Source organism: Acipenser ruthenus, chromosome 28 (genome assembly GCF_902713425.1).
Source record: "Acipenser ruthenus chromosome 28, fAciRut3.2 maternal haplotype, whole genome shotgun sequence".
Lineage (NCBI taxonomy): Eukaryota > Metazoa > Chordata > Actinopteri > Acipenseriformes > Acipenseridae > Acipenser > Acipenser ruthenus.
Window position 1 is genome coordinate 13,904,502 of NC_081216.1, and position 26,039 is coordinate 13,930,540.

A 26,039-nucleotide genomic window follows, 5' to 3' on the forward strand; every position below is an offset into this window, starting at 1 on the left:
TGATGAATGCCGTTTTGCCCTTGACAGACCTGATGGAAGAAAGTGTGTGGAGATGTCGTGGTGAGCATTATGCTGACTGTTGCATTGTTCAAGCCAACCGGTGGAAGTGTGATGATGTGGGGAGGAATCTCCTTTAACACAAGAACGCCTTTGGTGCAGATTGAGGGCAACCTTACTGCTCAACGATATTTGACGCTGTCCTTGAGGCAACAGTTTTCCATTCCTGCAAGTCAATCCGGAAGTGTCGATTTTCCAGCAGGACAATGCAACACCACAGTGTGCTAGGATTACAACTGCAAGACTTAAAGAAAACAATGTCATGGTCTTGCCATGGCCAGCTTTTTCTCCTGCCGTCAGTCCAATAGAACATCTGTGGGACCAAATCGCCAGTGCCATCCACAAGAGACAACCGCGACCAGCCAACCTTCGCCAGCTGGCTGCAGCTGCACAGGAAGAGTGGCAGCTCACAGCAGTCTATCCATAGCTGCTCAGGTCTATGCGCCAACGCTGCCAGGATTGTGTTAATGCTAAGTGATTTCATACCCGATACTAACTTTGTAATGTTTTCATTTTGACAGTGTGTCACGTTTCATACTGAAAACATATGATTCTTTGATCTGTATTTTTGTGATTCTGAGATTCTGTTTGATATCTATGTTTAAAATATTTGATTAAATCCATTAGACCAGAGTGTTGCGTTTCTTTTGTGCATCAGTATATATTAATAACAATATTTTATATTAATGTATTACATATGTAAATAGAAACATGTCCCTAACGCTCACTGATGTGTGCTATTCCGCTTCCTCAGGCCTGCTGCTATTTATAGAAATGCCAGCATGCACAGCCTTTAAAACCTAGGCAACAGCAGGACTGCACCTGAATACATGGGCTGCACCAATAACAAGACAGGACTCCAGGCTCTCGGGGAACTCACTGCAGAGAGCTCACTCAGTTACTACTGCGAGAACATGGGGCCGCTGCAAATCACTCCTCATCTCATTCACTTCCACAGCTAATCCACAGAGCTTTTATTAAACATATTACTAACACATTTTAGATTACATTTCATAAAGAGGGAATCCTGAAACCTAAAAAAACAAATTACATATTTTAGCGCAGGTGCAAAATAACCCCTTCACATGAACCCTCCCTGTCACTTGGGTTTTGTGTGTTGTGCACAATACATGCAATCTACAGTATTTCAGTACTGCGGTACAGCATGATACATAGTACAGTGTTTTTTTTTTTTTAATAAAGACAAAGAGACCATCTTGATAACAATACAGACAGACACCAAAGAATGACAATGACGATGGGACACTGCAGTATCGATGGAGTTCACTGTACCAGGCGCTCTGCTTCAGCTATGTGTTAACAGTGAACTTCTGCATGACCAGCTGTGGTTATAGTAACTGCTCCTCAAACTGCTAAGCTCAGCAGTGTCTTCAGTTAACAGACAAATAAAACAGGTCTACATATACTTTAATGAAGTTTCAAATGATTGAACAGCAATAATGAGCATCTGGGTCTGTAAACTCAAGTGTTGTTTTCTGCTTTATTAATCCCCAAGCCTTTCCAAATTCTAAGGAATTCTCATTCAAAATGTGGACCTTGATGCACGGATCGTGTGAACCTGATAGCTGCACTAAATTTGATATCTGACATGATAGCTGACCTCTTTACCTAATTTTTATCATACACTCTTTGCCTTCTAGACCTTTTGGATTGCACTGGTATAAAAATCAGGATAAATGTTTTTTTCCCCCCCACGCAGGGCAATAAAATCCCTCATTTCACTTGTCAGCCACATAGCCCTCTTCCCTAAGCACTATGGTACCGAGCCTTCCAGTTCCCTACCTTCCCCTCTTTAGTTCTAACCACTGGGCCATGCTGCCTAAAATTAATGCACTGAGTAGATTATGAATGCCAGGTCTGTTTTTCTCTCTGGAATAAAGCACCACCACCTCTAATGTCTCCAATGTACTTGCTTCTGTTCACAAAAACAAGAGCCAGTTAATACAGGAGGAAAATCCCATTCATGAAAAAGTAATCCAGAAGCTTCTTTCCCAGCAGCCCCTGTTCCATTGAGGAAATGGAGCGGCAGCAGCAGCAGGGCCTTTATCCCATGATGCCGCTGAGCCCATTCAGGCATATTGCTGAAGACAGCAGAGAGAGAGCTGCTGCTGACGGAGTCAAAGAGAGGGAGACAGCGGGCAGAAATCTTTTAAACACACAGATATGTAAGCAAAAAGGGCTAAAATGCAAAGATGGGGAATAAAACCGAGAAGGAAAGGGACAGAGACAGGGAGCAAGAGTCAGGGACATAGGGAGAGGAGTTTGTGGCGGGGTGGGGGATGGCTGCCTGCCTGTTTCTCCTTGCAGCTGCACACACTCTCCCCCCTCTCTTCCCCAGGGGAGTGGCTGCATTGTGAAAGAAAAGGCTTCGACGTAAATGGCACTCAACCCCTAGTGAGGCGGCATGGAGTGATCCTAATCTCCTCTCGCATTCGCTCACAAATTTTCCATGACGATCAAAAAATCAGAGGGGTTTTTTATTATACACACACACGCACAATTATCACATGCGTATTGACTGAATGAATGACGTACTCAAATGCCTGGTAGGATTCGCATTGAAATTAAATGCAGTGTGGAACACAGTGGGTTTGAGTAGTTCAGTGGTTAGAGAATGCACTGGGCTGCAGTGTGGAAGACATTGGGTTTCACAGCACAAAGTTGTATTAAAAAATAATTAAATCAATCTATAGCTTTACAAACCTACTGCCAACCATCTGATTTAAGTAGCTTCTTAAAAAATAAATGGCTAAACTGTTACATATAAAATAGTTTAACATTTTTTGTAATTGTAGACTAGTGTATATAGAAGTGAGAAGGACCAGATATATCTAAAAGATATAGATATATACATTTGTTACGTTAAATATTCTTCCTAGAGCTGGCCATCAAACTTTACTGAGCTACTGTAGACAAAGGCAATGTAATTAGTATTGTTGCATTCATTTAAATACGTTTGTTACTGTCTCACTGAGGGTTTGTGAATTAAGGATATGTGTATTTGTGTACTCTATATTTGTGCTTTGAGGGTTACAGTTTTTTATTTATTTATTTTTTTATTTTAATGAAAGACTTCTGCAGGTTAGTTTTCAAGACCTTGAGCGACTCCCTAGAAATCTACAGGAGTTTTTCTAGCAACAGAACGTTGTCCGACATGCAAAGTATAATGGTAAAACGTCAGACAATGAGTATTGCACACCCCTGCACCTGCTTCTCTGCTCATACTAAACACCTTGGTAACCTTGAATTGCTAATTGTCCACTATTTTTGAAGACATTTTTGAAGACAAGAGAATTTAGAAAGTAAGGTGTCCCATTTGTGCAGTAGCACCCAAAATGTTATTATGCAGAGTGACTGTGTGGGACATTGTTTTTCATTTTACCCCAAATCATGTGTTTCTGCAAGTAGTCACCCACACAGTCATTCTGCATTGGTAGTAAATGGACAACATTGCATTTATTGAAACATCTTGCTTATTAGAATCTTGTACCTATTTTTGAAGATGGAACATCTTTTCAGGGGTACCAAGGGGTCAGAACAATAATCCTCTATATTATTAAACAGATTGTCCAACAAGCACACCTGATTAAAAGAACTTCACCTATAAATAAGTTTTTAAATGAATCAGCTGGGCTAACCAATTATTACAGTCTAGTCTAAATATGGACAGAATGGAGTTAAGGGTGTCTTTCTATAATCCTTCCATCTTTTAATAAACATCAGAGAAACAAAAAAAAACAGAAACAGCACAGCCATGCAGAAAGCATGGACACACAGCCACCAAGTAACAGCACAGTCACAAACACACACTTGAATAATGTAGCCGGCAATGAATCTGCAGACTGACAAACACCCTGCCCTGTTCCATTCACAAATTTATCTGTGAAGTGGGTTAGAGTTGCATTAAAACCAGGATGACTAGCAACAGTCGCTAGTTCTGCCACTATCACTGGTACATAATTTGTTTAAAATACATGCATTGGTTTATTTTTTAAAAAGCAAACTTATAGGACAGATTAAATCAGGGCTTGATTTTTAAGCAAAACAAAAGTAGCCCGTACTGCACTACAGGTGAACAGGTTGAAAAGTTCCTTAATTCATATAATTCAATTTTGTTAGCGATATAGTTGTTGTAAGGGATGTAGAGAACACTCAGGTGTTTATTACACTACATGTCAAAATATCAGCTTCACCCTGCTTTGAATTCAGAGCTGCCCACAGCAAGGGTTAAAAATGCTTACTTACATCAATGTGTCATAATGAGAACATGGTTCATTTTGCATGGTATAAACAGAAGACACAATGGCTCTTGGTGGGTAACTGAAATAACGAGTTTGTGAGTAAAGACGTTACCAGCTTGGAACTGTCGTACTCCATGCTGATGTCTTCCCTCACTCATGGATTATTTATTTATTCTACATTAAAAAAAATTAATAAATGGGAAGCGACTAGAGTACTGTATATATAAATGTAAATGGTGAATTGTATGTATGCATGTAGCGTGTGTGTGTGTGTTTGTGTGTGGTGTCAGAGCTCCCTGGAGATGCAGTGCCATCTCCTTCCCCAGCAGCGCTGTGTCACTGAGGATAAACAGGTGGCTCAACGCCTGCCTTTCAACTGAGCTAAAAATAACCTGGGCTCATTTGCATCAGCCCGAGTGCCGGATGGCACACGAATGCCATGTAGTCACATCACGACACCTGCTGTTACAGGACCCTTGCCGCCCAGAGCTAGCAAACAACTGCAATCCAGGCTGCCAATGTGCCTTTCAAAAGGGTCATGAGACCCAGGACCGAGAAAAAGAGATTTCAGAACTACACCGAGTCTGACTCCCCAGTACTAAAAGAAATGTTCTTATAAAACAGCACTACCTTCCAAAACAAAGGAGAAACATATTAGAACAGGTATTCATTTGAGCTGTCAGTTAAGTAAGCAATAAAGCACGGCTCAGTTCAACCGTTGTTGTCAATCATCTGTGGAGGATATTATTGTGACTATGTCTATAAAAGAATGGAATGTGCATTTATTTCTGGACTTAAAAGTTCTTTAAAAGGGAATTGTCAATGTTATTTTTAAGATAATCACTTTATAAATATACATACTGGGTTGCAATCAGCAATAAAATCTGAGCCATGTGTGCTTGCGTTTACTCGTTATAGCTATCCACATGTTCTGACAGCTGTGTTGCAGCTAAATGTTTTCACTGTGTATGTGGAGATGCAATGCTACAGGGCGAGACGCTAATTTCACGTAACACAACTAGTTTTGTCTAGTTAACATCCTGCTCTGGAACTGGGGTTGTAAGGAGCGAGTGACTACTGCAACAAAAGAAACAAGGAGTGCAAGCATTCGGTTATGATCATAACTTTTTCCCTGAAATAGAAATGTAACCATTACCTAATGGGATATAGCCTCTTACAGCCCGAATTGAATTACTGCAGCACTTATATCAAAGCTGCCCCTTTTAGAGCCCTGTATGCGTCAGACGTGGTCTCTGCCCCCAGGAGATAAAGATGAGTGACGCATAAGGCTCAGCACCATTTTCTTTTCAGGCCTGCTGCATTGGTGTGAACGCAGTGACCTTGAAGGGTAATGGTTACATTTCTATTTTAAGGAACCAGGGTTATGGTTGTAAGTAATAACAACCTAGCGTTCCCTTTCAAGTACGAAATTTAACCATTACCTAATGGGACAGAATACCCAAGCCGTCGCAAGTCAAGGACTTGCAGCACCGGCAGATGTGATAAAGGAAAACTGCCTTTAGCATTCTGGCAGAGGACCGATGAGTAACTATTGCATATATTCCACAGTACCGTGAGGGAGGACTCTCATGCAGTGTATATGCTGCAAGGTTACATAGAGTAACCTCAGCATTTAACACCAGAAGTCCAAAACAGGGTGTATGGCTAACTACCCTGGGACAAAGTGAAACACTATAAAAATGTGTTAAAAAGCAGAATGAGTGGCTGCTCTTAACATTCTGGTCCCAAAACCAGGGTTCTGCTGATCTATGACATTCAGGTCGGTAGAACCTGATAAAAGTATGAAGCGTAGCACATACTGCAGAGTTACAAACGTCTGCAACAGATGCGCCCTGGAATAACGCCCAGGAGGTTGCAAGGCCTCTTGTGGAGTAATCAGTGACCTTCTCCGGTGGGGGCAGGTTGGCTAGATCGTATGCAATCCTGACCCTGTCTGCAATCCACCTCGACAGCCGCTGTTTAGACAGGGTTTGTCCGTGGAACTTAGACCCGAAGCAAATAAACAATTATTCTGATTGCCGCCAACTCTGCGGTCAACGTAATACGCCAGTGCCCTAACCGTGCACAGCATATGGAACTTTATCTCCCTGTCAGACTGGAAAGGAGGTGGATGGAAGGCCTGACTGGTTGATATGGAAAGCAGAAATGCTTTTAGGGAGAGTAACCTTAGTTCTATTTTCCGCAAAAAAATAAAAAAGGCCTTCGCTGTTAAAAATGTTTGCATTTCACCTACACGCTTAGCGGAGGTAATAGTAAGCAAGAAAGCTGTCTTTAATGACAGGAATTTCAGCTCTGCTGAATGTAGAGGCTCAAATGGTGGTTTTGTAAGCACATCCAGCACTACATCAAGTCGCCAGCAAGGGACAAGGTCCTTTTCTAGGGGGTCATAACCTCCAACCACCCTTCAAAAACTGTCCCGCCAGGAAGCATGCCCCTGGCGAGACCAAGTCAATTTAATATGGCAAGCAGAGATAGCTGCCAGGTAGACCTCAAGCATGGAGGGAGAGTTCCCTTCATCATAAAGGTCCAGCAAAAATTATAGTTGCCTGATAACTAGAAAAATCTAGTAGCCTTCGTTATCAGTGCAGCCAAGCAAACACAGCAACGGCATAGAGACACTTGGAATATTTTCAGGTCGAAAAGGCTCCTGCCAATTCAACAGCACAGTGTAGCTAACAAGCCATTAACACTGGTGGTGTCTCTGTAGTGAGAAACGCTGACTAGAAAAACCAGAAGGCTAGCGCAGTATACTGTCTGTGTACAGAGGCGGACTCTAGTACAGAGAGGCAGGCTATGCGTGCGCTGGATTTCTGAAAGAAAACAGAAAAATGATTAGACACGTTGCTAAACAAAATAAATAACATATACATATATATTGTATATACAGTATATATATATATATATATATATATATATACAGCATATATATATATATATATATATAGATAGATATATAGATATTATATATATATATATATATATATATATATATATATATATATGAAAAGGCACTAGCAAGAACTTAATATCGACTCCCGAAGAGCTGATAAGCAAGGGAGAGTGTGAGCTTAGCCATAACAAGGTACTGAAGTGGCGGGGAGAGCCGCCAGCTTCACACAGGGCACACGCCTAAAGCTAAGAAGAATTATCACTAAAAAAAGCAAGATTTCAAAATATGTGAATGAATCAACTTAGCTACGTTTTTTATGACAAAGTCAGAGCTCACACCTTCCTCAGGCAGGCTGAAAGACAAAATGGCGCTGAGCCTTATGTGTCATTCGAATTTATCTCCTGGGGGCGGAGACAATGTCTGACGCAGACGGGGCTCTTAAAAGGAGCAGCTCTGATGTAAGTGCTCAGGTAATTCGGGCTATAAGAGGTTGTATCCCATTAGGTAATGGTTACATTTCATACTTGAAAGGGAACCAAAAAGGTATGTAGCATGAAGGCAGGGAACAAACGATGTGTACGAAACACTTCAGTGCAGATCTCCTTGTTCAAATCACGCATTAGGAGACTAGGGGCCAGATTAATAAAACATGTATAGGGATGGATGGGATGACAGTATTTCCCCAGTAACATGTATTAAAGAATCAGACAGTTCTAATATCCAGCTCCTATACTGCTGTTAAGCCCATGCTGTTCAGCAAGACTGGGTTTACCTCAGTCTTGTTTGCGTTACATGTTTTTACATGTCTTTAGGGTTACGTTTAATGAACTGTGGGGGGGATCGTAATACTGTTGCCCTTTAACTTTGTAGGACTCATGCAGGAATTTTATTCTTATCGTCCCCAGCTGGGGTAGAAATCTTGCTACGGGGATATACTGTAGTGGACATTTCCCATCTAGACAGAAAACCGCTTATCCAACTGTCATGAAATTCGGTATGAACATTTAGTTAACAGATTTTGCAGATGTAAGTGGTGTTTGCAGAGCTGTATGTCACTTACATTTTTGCATATACAGTGCCTTGCGAAAGTATTCGGCCCCCTTGAACTTTGCGACCATTTGCCACATTTCAGGCTTCAAACATAAAGATATGAAACTGTAATTTTTTGTGAAGAATCAACAACAAGTGGGACACAATCATGAAGTGGAACGGAATTTATTGGATATTTCAAACTTTTTTAACAAATAAAAAACTGAAAAATTGGGCGTGCAAAATTATTCAGCCCCCTTAAGTTAATACTTTGTAGCGCCACCTTTTGCTGCGATTACAGCTGTAAGTCGCTTGGGGTATGTCTCTATCAGTTTTGCACATCGAGAGACTGAAATTTTTGCCCATTCCTCCTTGCAAAACAGCTCGAGCTCAGTGAGGTTGGATGGAGAGCATTTGTGAACAGCAGTTTTCAGTTCTTTCCACAGATTCTCGATTGGATTCAGGTCTGGACTTTGACTTGGCCATTCTAACACCTGGATATGTTTATTTGTGAACCATTCCATTGTAGATTTTGCTTTATGTTTTGGATCATTGTCTTGTTGGAAGACAAATCTCTGTCCCAGTCTCAGGTCTTTTGCAGACTCCATCAGGTTTTCTTCCAGAATGGTCCTGTATTTGGCTCCATCCATCTTCCCATCAATTTTTCCCATCAACTATCTTCCCTGTCCCTGCTGAAGAAAAGCAGGCCCAAACCATGATGCTGCCACCACCATGTTTGACAGTGGGGATGGTGTGTTCAGGGTGATGAGCTGTGTTGCTTTTACGCCAAACATAACGTTTTGCATTGTTGCCAAAAAGTTCGATTTTGGTTTCATCTGACCAGAGCACCTTCTTCCACATGTTTGGTGAGTCTCCCAGGTGGCTTGTGGCAAACTGTAAACGACACTTTTTATGGATATCTTTAAGAAATGGCTTTCTTCTTGCCACTCTTCCATAAAGGCCAGATTTGTGCAGTATACGACTGATTGTTGTCCTATGGACAGAGTCTCCCACCTCAGCTGTAGATCTCTGCAGTTCATCCAGAGTGATCATGGGCCTCTTGGCTGCATCTCTGATCAGTCTTCTCCTTGTATGAGCTGAAAGTTTAGAGGGACGGCCAGGTCTTGGTAGATTTGCAGTGGTCTGATACTCCTTCCATTTCAATATTATCGCTTGCACAGTGCTCCTTGGGATGTTTAAAGCTTGGGAAATCTTTTTGTATCCAAATCCGGCTTTAAACTTCTCCACAACAGTATCTCGGACCTGCCTGGTGTATTCCTTGTTCTTCATGATGCTCTCTGCGCTTTAAACGGACCTCTGAGACTATCACAGTGCAGGTGCATTTATACGGAGACTTGATTACACACAGGTGGATTCTATTTATCATCATTAGTCATTTAGGTCAACATTGGATCATTCAGAGATCCTCACTGAACTTCTGGAGAGAGTTTGCTGCACTGAAAGTAAAGGGGCTGAATAATTTTGCACGCCCAATTTTTCAGTTTTTTATTTGTTAAAAAAGTTTGAAATATCCAATAAATTTCGTTCCACTTCATGATTGTGTCCCACTTGTTGTTGATTCTTCACAAAAAATTACAGTTTCATATCTTTATGTTTGAAGCCTGAAATGTGGCAAAAGGTCGCAAAGTTCAAGGGGGCCGAATACTTTCGCAAGGCACTGTATCTGGAGAAGCAATCACAATGTGTTTTTTCTTTTTGCTAATTCTTTCTCTGTTGTATACATATTGCTGATATACATGGTCATCAGCTTCTTCATCACAGCCATGGTGGAGGATGTATGTTAATAACATACTTGTTAACATCACTTCTGCTCTTCATTTTTTTTTTTGTGTAAAGAGGTGTCTGTCAAAGACCAAGGTTACATTGCAGCGTATAGGAAGGAGGTCAAAAGATCTGTGCTGCTGTTTTGAACATTAAAATAGACCCTCTTGTAGGCCCGTCGCCAACACCCCAAAAATACCCCAAATTCTAATTTAGTCTGCTGATTTGTTACAGCCTGTTACTATATTTTACACGTGACTATGTGAATAATGCCCTTATACTTGAATTCAATCAATGTACTGATGGAGAGCAGTAATCAGAAAAACAAAACAAATTTCATGTCTCCAATACATAGTAAATGAAACCGACTTCCTTCATAAACAAAACTAACCTGCTCACAGAAGCACCTGATTTAAAAGCAGCTTTTAGACTCCAAGCGGTCAGCTACAACACTCTTTAAATACAGGTGCTTATTTTACTCATTTTGGAATGGTCATCCTCAAATTACTTTCAAGTTGTCTTCGGACGAGGATGCCCACGTGCACTGAATCCGTTTCACTTAGTTTTCATCTTTGCCCTGTTCACTGCTTATTTCAGGTTCACTCTTGTTCAGGAAGTCAACTCCTGAATATAAAATCAGGAATATTTAAACCTCACAGTAAATAAGGTTCAGAGTTTAGCAGTCATTATTCTAGGGACAGTGCTGCTTAAAAGCTAACAGGCTTTGAAATCTTAAACTTGCTTTAAAAAGAGACAGAGGGGCCTACATTTTCAAGTAGTCTAAGGGATTGAGTCTAAAATACAGCCTAAAAACATGTTAAAAAAAAATTAAGAATTGTTCTACAAAACAGCTTTAGAATTAGAATAGCTTTAACGTCCTCTGCAGCAGCCATCACCTGAAGGTAACTGACCTTGCCTTTCACTGAGAGACCGCCCCTTCGCATGCTGGCTCGGTCAATCATCATCATCACCATTTAAAATGTATACAAGCGCAATTCATACCAAGGCATCTTGAAGCACTTCACAAACATTACCTAGAAATAGTCAAACGTTAAATATATAAAAATAAAAGCCTACAGGTGAAGAAACATCCCAGGAAACAGTTGTGTGTTGAGTGCTTCCCGACACCCTGACTTTTGAGGGCGCTCCTCTAGCAGGGAACGAATGTTGCATCTGACATCAATGCTGAAATGGAAGGTAAATCAACCGGCATGCAACAAGGATTTCTGGTGCATATTTTGCCATAGTTTTGACCACCGACATCATAGTGCATGTTGAAGACTCAGTGTCTCGGGTTACAAATCAGGAAGCTGGAAATATTTAAATCATATACTCTGCTAAAGCCAAAATGCTACTTTTAAAACAAAAAGGTAATGTACCTGACCATGTGTTTTATTACATGATATTTAAGATTAACTCTGCTTACTTTATTTGGCAAACAAATCTATCCCAGCAGAAGGTAGGGAATGAGCAATGTATGAAAGGTCTGAGAATTTGGGGTACACGCAGGATGGCAACATCTCAAAGGACAGAGCCCAATGAACACAATATCCCCAGAAATACAGAGAGACAGCCATGCTGGTGTAACCCAGGAGCGTGATGTACAGGAGATTAAATGAAACTCACTGATCTCATTGGAAACTTGGTCCAGTTTCTCCTGGGACCTGCTGATGAGAGCGACACACATTCCTCTGCGAGCCAGCTGTGGAGGAAACATCAGCGTTACTGACCAGGCAGAGCCACACAGCACAGGAAACAAGCAAATCACACAGGCATCAAGGTGCTGATGCACACGTTCACAACAACCAAACAAGAGCAGAACTTCAATACAGATAACAAAAAAACTCATTATAGACATGGGTTCACATAACTGAACCCGATAGAGGTCTGAAATGTGTAGTTTTGAAAGAAATGTATGTTTTATAAACATGATTTTCATTTACTGCCAAACATGATATCTGTTAATACACAATGTTAACAGAGTTTGCAAGCCTTCGTTTTAGATAGTCTTGGACTTTCATGGTCATTCCCCTCTGCAGCGTTACAATGAATCCAGCCCTTCAGGGCCTTCTTTCCTGTACAACCAACCAGTTCATTATTCTGTTGACTGACATGATTAACAGCCAGTAAGATGCTTTGACCTGCAAAGACATTGCCGAGATGAAATGGCACGCAAAGTTCAAGGTCAACATATTTCCTGGAAGGCAAGGAAACCGAGAACTGTCTGCATATTTCAGACCTGTATAGTAAATGGAACTGCACAACAGGTGAAAAGTACAGTCAATTCTAGGGCTCCTGATTTTCTATTCTTGGGAATGGCACATTCCGTTTTTCAAAATGACCAATTCCATTTTTTTTTCAGTTTTTACCAATTTATGAAGAATTAACAACGTTTAACTTGAACATAAATAACATTTTTACATTAAATCTATTGAATTCATTTTTTTTTTTTATTTAAGTCCCTGAGATACTGTAGTTTTCAGGAAAAATATTTCTTAAAGCAGTCCACTAGTAACAATGTACTGTAGGTCAGTCAACAAATAAAGGTATTTTGAAAAAACAGCTTATTGCTGGAATTACAATATACAGAGTAGTCAAAAACAAGGGGCATTATTACAAAAACATAGAATTTTCATAAAAACACAAATTAAATACAATGTTCAGGCCACTTCTCTCCCATCTGTAGTTTTCAACAACACAGACTGGTTTATGCTGTACTTGCTGTAAAACTGCTTGCATGTGTTTCTGGTATACCCTGGACAGATAGTTGCCTTAGTTAGAGCAGGGCTCTTCAACTAGAGTCTTCAAGAGTATTTTACTCTGCACATTTAAGCAATAATAAATGTTACATAACTTAATGTTCATATATTGAACAAGACTTACACATTTTACCATATGTACTTTAATAATAGAACAATGTGAAAATTTAACAGAGTATCATTACAAATATTTTAAAATGTATGCGACATTAATAGTATAACTTAAGAAGAGATCAGCGCTTCTACTTTTGAGCTTCTACCAACTGTGCCCTCTGGATTCGTATTTGTAAAAGCTCCTTGTTTGGTTTCATATTGCATTCCTTAACTACTGACACATTCATTGCACAATAAACACATTGGCTTTGCGTTCGGTACAGTTGGTAAAATACATGTATTAGTATTTATTGGTCCACTCATTGTTGAATCTACAATTGTCACCAAGTTCTGTTCTTACTACACAGTAGCTAGAGTAGAGAGAGCCATGTTATAGCAACACGAGTAAAAAAAAATAATAAAAATCACTCGTACGTAGTATTATTAAGGAATTAATCATAAATTAGAAATAATAAAAGTTATAAAACTAAAGGTTTCACCTCAACCACCGTGCCGTTTACTTTGCCGTTTGAGCGGGTGACGGGGTAACAGATTTGCAATATCTAAATAAATTAATACATAAATTCAATTAAGTTTTTTTTTTAATCTGGGGGTTGACGATCGGTTTTTTCAGGTACTTTTCACTTTTCTGTACATACAACTCCAAAATTATTCCTCACAAAACAGCTAGTTGCTTTTTTTAAACTCGACTCACAAAGCACACAGGGAGCGCCGCAACAGACGCAGAAGTCCATCAGCGTAACGCCCAAAAAACCATCTGTTTTCTCATTATCCAATGATCCAAATAAACATACAAAAACGTTATATACATGCATCATCGCTGGGCTTCTGGGTAGTGTAGTTTTCAAAGCAATCCATTATTTTTTTTTTATAGGAGAATAACAGCAGTAAAAAAAGACTGTTTTCGCAGGGTTTTTTTAATTTTTTTATAAAGGTGCAGTTGCAAAGCAGAATTCCATTCCCAAAATGTTGATTCCCATTCCCAGTGCCTAATTCCGCGATTCCATCCGTGATTCCGCAAACATGACCTACAATTCTCATAAACGCAAACTTGGACTAGACGAACTTCTTTATATCAAGAATTTTCTACATGGTCCCAGCCAAATTTTGCTGTCGCTTAGTGTAAATGACTTCTTATAATATGAATTCACTTAACACAAATTTCCTATTGGTGCCCTCAAATATATTAACTTGCATCCAGATGAGCTCTGTATTTTAGTGCTGTTTTGGGACTCACACATCAATGACATTTCCATGAAGTATTGAAAAAATGTTGCTGCAGATTTAAACTTTCCAGTTAACCATTCTGAAAAACCAGGGTATAGTAATACAGGCCTATGAAAAGCTGTGAATTTAAGTTGCCAGCCTTTCCAATTTGCTCAATACCTTGATGTTGGACACCATGCTTTTGCGGTTTAAAAATGTCAGTGACCAGAATAGGACATGCCGGTTTTAAGTGCAGTTCATTTGAAATGTGTGTGAACTTTTAAAAAGTATACAACTATTTTCAATTAAATGCACACTACTTTTAATGTATAATACTTTTCATTGTCTGTACTGAAATTTGATTTCAGTGGTACTGCAACTTCAATAAAGAACAGTGACAGTATGCATTAGACTCCTGATAATATGAAGATTTTTGTTGGTCCTTTGAGATTCGCATTAACGAGAGTGACTGTATTTTGTTAGCCACAACCACTTTAAGGAGCAAGGATGCAATGTTCTCTATTGGTCATTGTTCTGCAGTATTAGCTGGCCTCATTCAAATCAGTGGCAATAAAACTCCTTCCAGAAAAGTACAGAGAGCCAACACAATCTCAGATATTTCAATGCTACCCTTCCAGTCACCCCATTCCACTGCAGGAGGAACGCATATTTTATCCTGGGTTTAGTGCAACATGTAGCTGTACGTTTTAGAAGTCTTACCTCCTCGGCATAGGCTTTTCCAATTCCATCTGTAGCTCCGGTGACAACTAAATACAAACAGAAACAAAAGAGAGAGAGTCAGACGTATCCAATGAGAGCGAGAGCGAGACAGCGAGAGAGCAAGAGAGACTAAGCCTGTATCCAAATCATTCAGGTGAAACCAGGTAACAGCAGCTGCTCTCTCCACTCTGCTGCTGGAGACTGCTTTCATTTTGACATTGAAAAACACAAAACATTAGGTACATTAAAACAAAGAAAGTGTGCTTTCTCACAATTACCACCCAGAGTAAACTACTGCCTTTGTCAGTGCAGGCATTTTTAAATGGTTTAATGTATGATAAAGCTAGAGGAGTGATAAAAACATGACATGTACAAAAGCATTTAAATAAATGTGATACATTAAAGTACAATTAATCACTTGAATCAGTAGCAATGTCTCTGCAAAAATGCTTGACAGTTCATACATTACTTGATATTTGTGTGAAAATGTATTTTATTAAACAATCCCACCACCAGGTTCAGTTTTGCAAGCATAATAGACTAGTGTCTTACTGAATTCTGCCATTCATGGCAAAAATGATGTTTAATACAATATTTCACATACATGTAGCGTGGCACCTTTGATACAAATGACTGCCCACATTCATGACTATTGCAGTTTCACATTAAGAAGTTTTATTTGGACCAAAGATGGTGCTCTGTGTAAAATGGTGCACCAAGCATCACAATTCAGCCCAACTGAATAACTTAATAGGAAGTAATTGAAGTTTGGTGTGGCAGGGGGAGTGGCCACACTTGCTGTATATACATGCTCAACTGAAAAGTAGCCTTGATTTATTCATTATGTTACTGAAGTATGTTAAACAGACAGGCTTGTATAACATTAAAACATAGTTTACATACATCTAACTACTCAATATAAAAGGTATAGATTTTCTTGATACAAGGCAGCTTTTTGACATGTTTGAATGGGTCACATTTAATCCATAGCTTTGGTAAAACAATATATAATGTATCGATAAAATAAATATAATAAATTAATGATTTCATACATAGATTACATGCTGATAAATAATTTGAATATGTAGAAAGCTTCATTTCAATGTTTAATACAACATTCTATAACAAGCTTCCAAATTCTTAGTGTTATTTTCAGTCCTACCAATAAGGGGCGCTGCACACCTGGAATTACAGTTGCAATTGCCAGGTTACAAAGAAACTCAATAATAGGTAAGGAAAGAGTATGCTAGAAATGATACATATTCCAGATCTGCAGAACTACATTCAGATACAAAGAAGGTACATTTAGAAGAAAAAATAAAAATCAATAATTTGGTGCCGTTTTAATTGAACATATTGGAATAGTAAAAGACTGCAGATATTGATTTTTAAAACAAACTCCCTGCAACCCTACATACCAGTGACTTGTAAGTTGGAAACAGTGTGTTCACCCTTTCTACATTGCTATTTGGGCTGCATAATACATCACAGAACACTACAATTAGTATTTTTACAGTTATGTTTTTAATTATGATGTGTTGTACATGTACCACATATAGATGGTAGACTAGATGTACAGTAAAATACATTTAATTAATGAACACCAATATAAACCAATGCAATATACAGAACTGCAAGTTCCACAGCAAAACACACACGTGTTTTGTGACAATGTTTAAATGCATTCTGTGTCTGGTTATTGATGTACTCCTGATACTCAACTCTGCTGAGTATCACCTTTCTGCTCAGTCCCATTGAAGTGATTTGAGAAGGGCATGGGCTGTCTTTTGTCAAAACAAAGTTGCAACGCCCTGGCTACCAGCATCTTGAATAGATAACTCGGTACTGGGAGCCCTGAGCAAGTAAATAACAGCGCTTAATTGGTTAAGCTGTACAATTGTGAGCTGCTGCTCCGATTTCCCTGCTTGGCCTGTCCTCACCTTGCTAAAGTGGATGGCTATTTTAAGCCAGTACCTAATCACCCCTGTTTTGAATGCTCACGTCTAAAAATAGAGAGCCAGAGGCAGGCTGGTATTTTTAGAAAGAGTCTTTATTCTCTCTCTCTCTCTCCCCCATCTCAGTATTCTAGGCAAGTCCTGCTGACCTCTGCTTGCCTCAGTGCTGAAGACTTGAGGCTGATTAGAAGATTTATATCAGCAGCCACAGCCCAGCAGAGCTGCACTGGCAGGGGGTGGGGGGGGGGGGGGGGGGGGGGGTGGTTGTGACGAAGAAGAAAAGGGGGTGAGAGCAAGCATCACTGGGCTGACTAAAAATAGAAATCAGGGAGAATGAAAAGGGAGGGGAAAGAGTGGGGAGCTTTCAAAAAAAAAAAAGAAACCTGGTCTGTGATTTTGGAAAATAAGAGACAGATTCCATAGCAGCCTGTTGGATATTAGGTCAGGGTGGGAGGCATAATCATGAGCCCATTTAGAGGGCTCTAATACACAATAAAACAAACTATTTTACAGCAAAGGCAACAGAAATAAATAAAATATATATATTTTAAAAAGGCATAATTGACAAGTGAAAAAACAAATTGGAGAGCACAGAATGCAGTGTTAAACAAAGAAGGGAAGCAAGACAGGGGCAGTATGGTCTGTATTTAGAAAGCTCTAAGGTCCCACAGTGTGCGTGAGAGGGAGAATAGCTATAAAGGCAGTGATGCAGTGGAGCTAGGGGATTGCAGGAAACTCACACCTCACTGGAGAGGGGTTCTTAATTCAGGAAACATCATAGCAAACAAGAATAAAACATAGCACACAAGCATGGGAAAGCAGAGAGGTATGATAAAGCATAGAAAAACATGAAAAAGGGCAAATTTACCAGGGTAAACTTTACTAAGGGGTGCATTAAAGAGAGCCCACAATTGATTAAAAGGGAGTGTCACAAAGACGGCCGGAGTGGGTGGCGTCAGACCAGAGCCAGGAAATAAAACGAGAGAGGTGTGGTTTGGTGGAGCTGAGCGAATGGTTTCGCTCAGCATTTAATAAACAAAACAGAAAATAAAAAGGTTGTAACATACAAACACAAAACAGGACACGGCGCTTGAGGCCAAAATAAACAGACAAACAAAACGGACTACACAGACAAAACACGGTGAGCAGATTTAACTACTATTATTTTTACAATTCCTACCTCCATCTCCAATCCCGTTCTCCACTCACCGAACACCCAACCCCGAGTGAGTGTTACGTGTCTCTATATATACTGTTGTGCTGGGATTCAATTACTAATTAATTATTCACTTGAATCCCAGCACGTAAATTCATTACGTGCAACCCCGTGCTCACATATTATTGCATACTTTAAATGCACATGAAGTGATGTGCAATCCCGTACCTAAATATAATTATACAATTTAAATACCACGTGAAACACAAACCCGTTTATATCCCGTGTACCCATCTCTATACACCAACATTAACACACGCACGCAACATACAACACAGAAATGCACACAGGGGCGGAGCACATTGCCACAGGGAGACACGAGATTTTAAGGTTAAAAATAACATGGATTTTAAGTAGAAATAACTTACTCCTGCAGAAAATCTGCATCAAACAAAGGAACAGCCTGCCCAGTAGTTTAATCAAAAGAGAACAAAATACCGGACAGCAAATGTAACACAGGTAATAAAAAGCTTTAGGAAACAGCAAGTTCATTTGCAGTGTACAGGTGTCTCAAAAACTAGTGAACACCACACGATATAATGTTTTTGGACTGCTTTGAACAGAAATGTAAGAAATTTGTTGGGAATTAAATAAGTTGTATCAAAATTGTAGGTTACGTATCCTCCTGTGCAAATTCTCTTCTCATTTAATCAGATTTTCAGCAAGTGTGAATGGCTGTTGGTACAGGATTTCAAAATGATGGAGCACTATGGAGCATCCAGGCTTTAGTGCATTGCCTTTTAATCTCGTATCCGTTTTCTAGTAATGTCCGAGTCAACTTGGCTAGTTTCAATGACTGCCAGTGGCCCTCAAAGGGACAAGAGTTTTAAAAGTAGGGACTTTGACGAGCTACAATAGGTCACTGAAAAATACATTATTTAGAAATGTTTTCGTCCTCTACAGTTACAGAACTCTTTTGGTAAGAATGAATTAGAGTAGTACATTCAAAATCCCCCCTACAAAAACACCTAGAAAATAGCTCAATATAAAATTGCTTTATAGAGCAAATCCATTTCAGTACCATCTGATGTACCGTCATGAACAGTTAAAAATCTATTGTTTTCATTTTCATAGGCTGAGTTTACATGCACATGAAAATCGAATACATAGTGAAAGAGCAAAAGAACATCCTTTGGTCAGAGCGACTTAAGGGCAGGGTCAATTGCTTTCTCACGATAAAAATAGCTGTAGAAACCCATGTAAACCGGAGCAGGAATCGTGCTTGTGTGTCACGAAATTTCAGCAGTCAAGATCCTGTTTAACTGACGGAATCGCAAGTTATTCCTCAGCAAAGCCGTACCACACGCACACGAAAGAACGCAAAAGACGCTGCAAATGTAAACCTCTTGTATAGCTTTTAGCCTCATATTAACTTTTAGCCTCATTATTATGAGTATTATGATTAATAGTAGTAGTATTTTCTTTCTATAATTCTTTTAAGATGTCCCAGGAATAACTGAGCTCCACCTCTTCTTCCATCGCACTGAAATGGAATGAATTGTTAGCATCAATTGACATATTGTGCAATAAGTAATGGATATAGTTAAACAAATGTACCGTATCGCTTTAAATAAAGACTTTTGTTTGAATGTTTATAATATTGCAAGACATCCAAGTTTCATTACAATGTGTGTGCATTAAGCAGATTCTGCGCCTGGCACTTCTACCGCAGCTGCAGACCAGCAGTCACTGGCTTCTCAGAGCAGAGGCAGGGTATAGGGACCGGTAGATGTATACAGGAACATTAGGATGCTCAGCCTGGTACTCCACCTATAGAACTGCCAGTGCATGAAGCTGCTAAAGAACCTCGTATGTATTTTTACATATCCCCCTGTTCTCAATCTTCTATTCATATAGGCCTAAGGATCATACCGATCAACCCCTTGTTTTCCCACATACATTTATAGACTGACTTAATTAAATAAAACTTTTAGATGTTATTCATATCTATTTTTTAAGTAGTAAAACTTGTACTTAATTGAAATTTGATTTTATATGCTTTTATGAGTGTGTGTTTCCTAAATCAGAACAGCATAGCAACGCATTTCCTGAAGAGTACGGCAAAAACATTGATGAAAACTGTCATGACTTGTCCATATAAACACTGTCATACTGCAACAAAACCAAAATATATTGGGAATCCCTGAGCACATGGGTGCAGAGTAACTGCATTTAAACATTACACTTTTGGTCCAATTGGCAAAGGTTGGAACAAATCATAAGTTTCAACTCCATAATTCTGGAACTGACTGTAAATCTAATGAACGCCACCGTGAATGAGTAACTCTTTCACCATTACAATGTTGCACAGGTATTAATAAACAGACGCTAATGTTGTAGTATGCACTTCGTTCAGCGTTTGTATTTCTTTCAAAAGGATCCTCGGATGCAGGTGTTTATTACAGTAAATGCTGATGGTTTTGAAAATGTACTATTGTTTTGCTTGTCATCCAACCACCCTAGTTTTCATACTGCAAACTTTGTTTATGCTGTAAAATCTGTAGTTTTTTTTTTTACCTTTGACAATTTCCTGGTGTACCAAAAAGTCCCTTGAAGACACTGTGTTACTGATTGTAATTTTAAGGTAATTAATAGTCATTATTAGCTAGACATGCAAATAGATTTTATTTGTAGATGACTCGCAAAAAAGCTAAAAAAAACTAATAAAAAAAAAAGAACATTATACCTTTTTATTACTTGCAGTAATACTCTATACTGGTAAATGGGGAAAAAAGGTAAGAATCTAGTTTGTTTTTATTATTTATTTTGCTTAAGGTTACAATATGGTGACTTATTGCACTTCAGACACCTGGCAGGTATCGTTGTCAACTAAATGCGCAGCAAAGGTACTCTTGTATCAGTAAGGTCAATGAAGGTACTCAGTATCAGTAAGGTCAATGAAGTGATCCTGCAAGTCACTGGTATCCTTAATGAATAAAGCTGGAGGCTAGGAGTGTAGAATAAAATAATTGTGTAAATGTATCCGATTATAGAAAATGTCAATACGAGGCTAGGAGTGTATAAGTGTTTGCTGAGGATTGGTGCAAAAATCAAGCCAGTCATGGTCTTCACCATGTCAGGTGTGACAGACAGCCAGACAGGGGTGGATTAGGCCAACTTGTAAAAGAGAAAGGCTGACGTGACATTGCCATCTGCACTAGCTACAAGTGTATTGATGATCTTGAACGAAAACTTTAATGTTAACATTTATAAGTGTAAAATCTGTCCATTGTACAGTAATACATCATACTGTGTCTGTGTGAATGGAGTAGGCTACTCTGGGTATGGACAAGTCTGGGACAGGAATGGACGACCGTGGGGGAACAAAAAAGCTCAACATTCCCGTTGCCGTCTCCAGAGCCACAGGGAGAGGAGTCACCTTCAACAGCCGGAGGGGGAGGAGCCGCTATCCGTGAGAGAAGGGATGCGATAGTAAGCGATGCTGCCAACAGCAAGCCCAGGGCTTGTACGATCGACGGGGTGATCCTCTGGAGAGAAGCGCCAAGAAGGGACAATGGGGACACCAGGCACCCGCTTACAGAAGCCTAGGATCACCCCAAGCAAAAAAGCACCAGGAGACCATGTTGGGGCCAGCTGGCACCAGAAGGCAGAGTGTCCGGGTTTGTGAGGGCAAACCTGTCTGTGTTTGTGTGTGAAGGAGTGTGAAGAATTGAGAGCCAACACTTTTAGTTCACATTGCGTTAGTAAGCACACTTTTGTTAATGTCATTTGATCCCGATTTAGGAGTATGAATCCTGATGTAGGGGTGTCAATTCAATAAGTACACCAATAATGTTACGATTGTCTCCTGTATTAAAACAAGCAGCACAAACATTGTTGGCTACTCATTTTAGTCTAGTCATGCCAATGGTGATAGAAGGGTGGTCAAACATAGTTTAACAAAACTCAACAAAATCCCAGATTAAAGTCTTCAGAATGACACTCCTCATTTCTTTCCTTCGCTCCATTTTCTAGGCTTAACTATGTGCTAGTTTCCCTTGCTCACTCAGCATTCAAGCAGGAGCACTGCACATTTCCTCATGCAATACCAACTAAAGAAAGAAAAAAAAAAGGTTACATTGCATTACAAAAAGGACAAATAGAACTTTTTACATCACAAGTACATTTACACTAGTAAAATATCTCAATCTGAAACGGGCCAGCATTTGAGTTTGGCACTGGTACTGTAGCAGGGATGGGTTCCAACTGCTCAGCAGTACAAGCCATTCCATGTTTTACACATCATTAGATACACTTGAGCCTTCGCTCTCTATGGTTTGTCTAATTAAGCCCACAGTAAAACCTGGAATGTCTCAAACTATTGTGCATTGGGAGTCTTGTGTCCTGCTGTGGGATCTGAAATGCTGCCAGTAGAGATCCCAGTAGAATTTCAAAGCTAACTGGATTGCAATGTACATATTCCTGAGTAAAGCCAAGTAAGATTCTGTGTATATGAACAGCTTGCGCACATTCACAATATGACTACACACAGAACTCAGACTTGATAACAAAGCTTGTTTCTTCTGTGTTGAAAAGGTCGTTGCTGGGGAGTGTGAGAGCGTGGGTGAAGGGTAATGTAGGATAATTCCCCTCACGTGGAAGCAGCTCATGTGTTTCCCATGACACATGACAATGAAACAGACGTGCACGAATATCAACGACTAACCCTAAATACATACGTGGGGGCAGAGGCACACAACAATTAAAATTAACACATACATACAGATCGGGGGGGGGGGGAGGGCAGAGGCACACAACTGAATTAATTAAATAAATAGATGAAAAATTCTATTAAATATTTCTTTACGATTCAGGGGAAGAGAGAGCAAGAGCCTAAGCTCCATCACGTTTAGGAATATTGACATCTTGACAGCACGACGCAGCTACTAAAAATTCTATGGGCTAAAAAAAGAATGTGAGAGATTAAAAATAGCAGCTCACTGCTGCAGTTCTGTCTGGTACAGCTACAGCACTGGAATACAAACTAGCTACTCAGCTTCCTGACATTAAACATTCAGTACCTTCCAACACACAAGAGCAGCAGCACCAGCAAGCTGCAGCACACATGCAAATACTGTGGGACAGATCACAAACTAAAAGGGACCAATTCAAACAGAATACATAACAGTCCTGGTTTAAATGAGTTACTTTAATACAGTAATCTGTTCTTTTAATTTAAAATAAAGCTTGATTTCAAAGTAAGCTGTGTAACGTTGCAGGTCTGTTACATCTGTAGCAATGGGCTGCCATTTCAAGAAGATCACATCATGTGATTAATGAAAAAATAAATAAATCATCATTACACTGACCAATTATTAAATGCAGAAGTAACAAACAAACAAAATAAAAATAAATCTGCACTTTGTTTGAGTATAATGTACTTGCATCTTGATTTGGGTAAAAAAAAAATCTGGATACTTTTGCAATCTGTACCTTACAAATAGAGACAACATTCATGGAAAATCAAAAAAGTACTGATACGATAAAACTCCCAAACTATAGTAGCTATGCCATTTGTGTATCCAAAACAAACAGAAACACTGGCAAAAATATTGTTGGTTGGTTCCCCACTGGCTACCTATTATGAGAGGCAGGTACTGTATTTGAAACTGGAGATATTCCTCCAGTGGTGAATTACTACCTGCGCTCTGTTGTAGCAAGGGAACCATGACAATAACCATGGCAAGAACAGAATCGGTGCACAGTGCAGCCCTGCAAACCCTAGCAAATATAGTGAATTCAAAATGTGCCAGATGTAGTGTGTGCTACACTTCAACATAAACAATAGTTCCTTCCATGATTTTATCCTAGGGGAAGTCTCCAGTCTTAATGGTTCAAGATCCTGTATGAACCCTAAAAGTTTGGGGGTTGAGAGCACTACCCATATCTTAAGAGGGCTAGAATGGGCTGCCTAGTCATGTTGTTGAGCCAGAACCGCTTGGATCCTACAAGACCCAACTTGCCAAAGTTTTGAGATCAATCAGCTACTGGGGACCAGACTAGCTTACATAGGCTGAATGGCCTCCTCGTGTTCGTAAATGTTCTGAACTTATGTTCCAGCTATTAGTTGGTCAGTATATTTCACTGTAAACCAATGCTAATAGAGGTTTCCTTCTCTGCCATTTTCAAAGGTATCAACAGAACAGAAAGCAGCACTGCATTTTCTAGTTAAAAAGCTGCAACAGGGTTAAAACATAAACACCTTTACATGGTGAAATACAGTAGGTAATTCAGCATTCAAATAACTTATTGGTTAAAGCTTTGTGAATCAGACTCTATCACTTACATTTAAGGAATACTCAAGTCATGAAAACGAACTATTCCAAGTACCCATAATCCAAATGTTCCATATTCAGAGACAAAATAAGAGCCTCAGCCAGCCTGTTTCATAAACTAGTTTACATTCTAACAGTGTGAGGTACATTCACATGCATTGCTCCCCATTTCATTTATTATTATTATTATTATTATTATTATTATTATTTATTTCTTAGCAGACGCCCTTATCCAGGGCGACTTACAATCGTAAGCAAAAACATTTCAAGCGTTACAATACAAGTAATACAATAAGAGCAAGAAATACAATAACTTTTGTGCTCATTTGTCTGTGTTCATTTATGCTCCAAATCCTTAATAATCATGTGGGCCTAACCCCTTAGTCCATTTGAACGACAGCATTTTATCAAATATAAGTCACAGAGAATGTTAGGTTGCTGCTGTAAGTAAGTAGGACTCAATACAACAGAGACTATGGGGAATGTTACAATCAAAATATAACTTGTTTTCTGTTTAACATAACCCTTTTTTGCTGTTGCATATAAAGGAAACAGCCCAAAAGCAGTTCTTATCTCTGGTAATTTAGTAACTTGCAGGTTGCATGGGCTTTCTTGCTATAATGTAATGTTTAGTGGCAGTCGCACCCAGACCACTCTTAAATGAAGCAAGGTGACTCCAGCAAGAAGTCTGGCACTACAGTCACTTCACAATCCTGGCAGCTCTGAACAATCATTTCAAAACAGGAGACAGAGAACGGAAAAATAGGGGGGGAAAACCAGCCAAATGGTGGATAAGAAAAGAGAAGCGAGCACAGCAAGACAGGGGAGAGAGAGAGAGAGAGAGAGGCCAGAGATACCGAATGGAAATAGGAATAGCCCAGGGGCAGGGGCTGGATATTTGCAATGCACTTTCTCCTGCAGCCCCAGTGACGGCACGTGTCCAAGACAGTGTCCTTGTCACATGTGTGGGTGCGTGTGCTCACCCCCTCCTGCTTGAGAGCCAGTCACAACGAGTCGCCATTCAGAGAGCTCAGCCCCTGCTTCATACACACTGGCTCACAGCCACATGACACTCTCAGCATGAATGGCATTTCCCCCCTATTCACAAATTACTGCTTCCCAACCCAGCCCTGCCACACAGGATCCCAAACGAGTCTGCTCTCCCCCAATCAGCTGATGGAACTTCTACAGTATGTGTCAGATAGCCTTGACTTCAAGTTTCACTGTAATAGAAGAGAAAGCGACAGTGGGAATGGTGTTCAGTTATGTTCTGAGTGCGAGAGGCCTGGAGCCCCCCCGATCACGCTGGAATGCACATCAGCAGCACGCTTATATAATCTCTCCGTTCTGCCCTGGGCTTCAAATTGGAGGAATGTTCAACTTTAACTGTTTGTGACGAGGAACTCTATCCATAGAGAGGCAATTAACCGATTCCCTCTCTGCCTCAGCAGAGCCATCAGAATAGGGTTTATTTATTCTGCATGTCGTCCTCATTTTAGTCCCCATATGGTGGCATCATAAGGCAACGCAAACGTGTATAAATGACTGTACTTAATGATTGGAAACATTGGGATGTCACCCAATGGTACATTTCCTACTACGTCACAATACTGAAAAGTTTTTGGCCAGTTTGTGCATTAAAATGAGGCCCAGTTAAAATACACTTGTGCTCCTAAACAGAGACACTACTCACTTCATTCCCCCCTGTGTTTGATGCAATAATACCGATTCAATGTTAGAATGGGGGTTGACA

General features: G+C 39.8%; 1 protein-coding gene across 1 annotated transcript in view; it reads right to left on the reverse strand.

Annotated features, from left to right (window-relative positions):
- LOC117435147 (very-long-chain 3-oxoacyl-CoA reductase-B-like) overlaps positions 1-26,039 on the reverse strand; it is a 56,103-nt gene that overhangs the window by 20,283 nt on the left and 9,781 nt on the right. Inside the window, exons 2-3 of the mRNA XM_034058137.3 lie at positions 14,841-14,887; positions 11,668-11,743 (exon numbers count right to left, since the gene is read on the reverse strand). Coding sequence (XP_033914028.2) covers positions 11,668-11,743; positions 14,841-14,887 — 123 coding nt within the window. The remainder of the gene's footprint in view (positions 1-11,667; positions 11,744-14,840; positions 14,888-26,039) is intronic.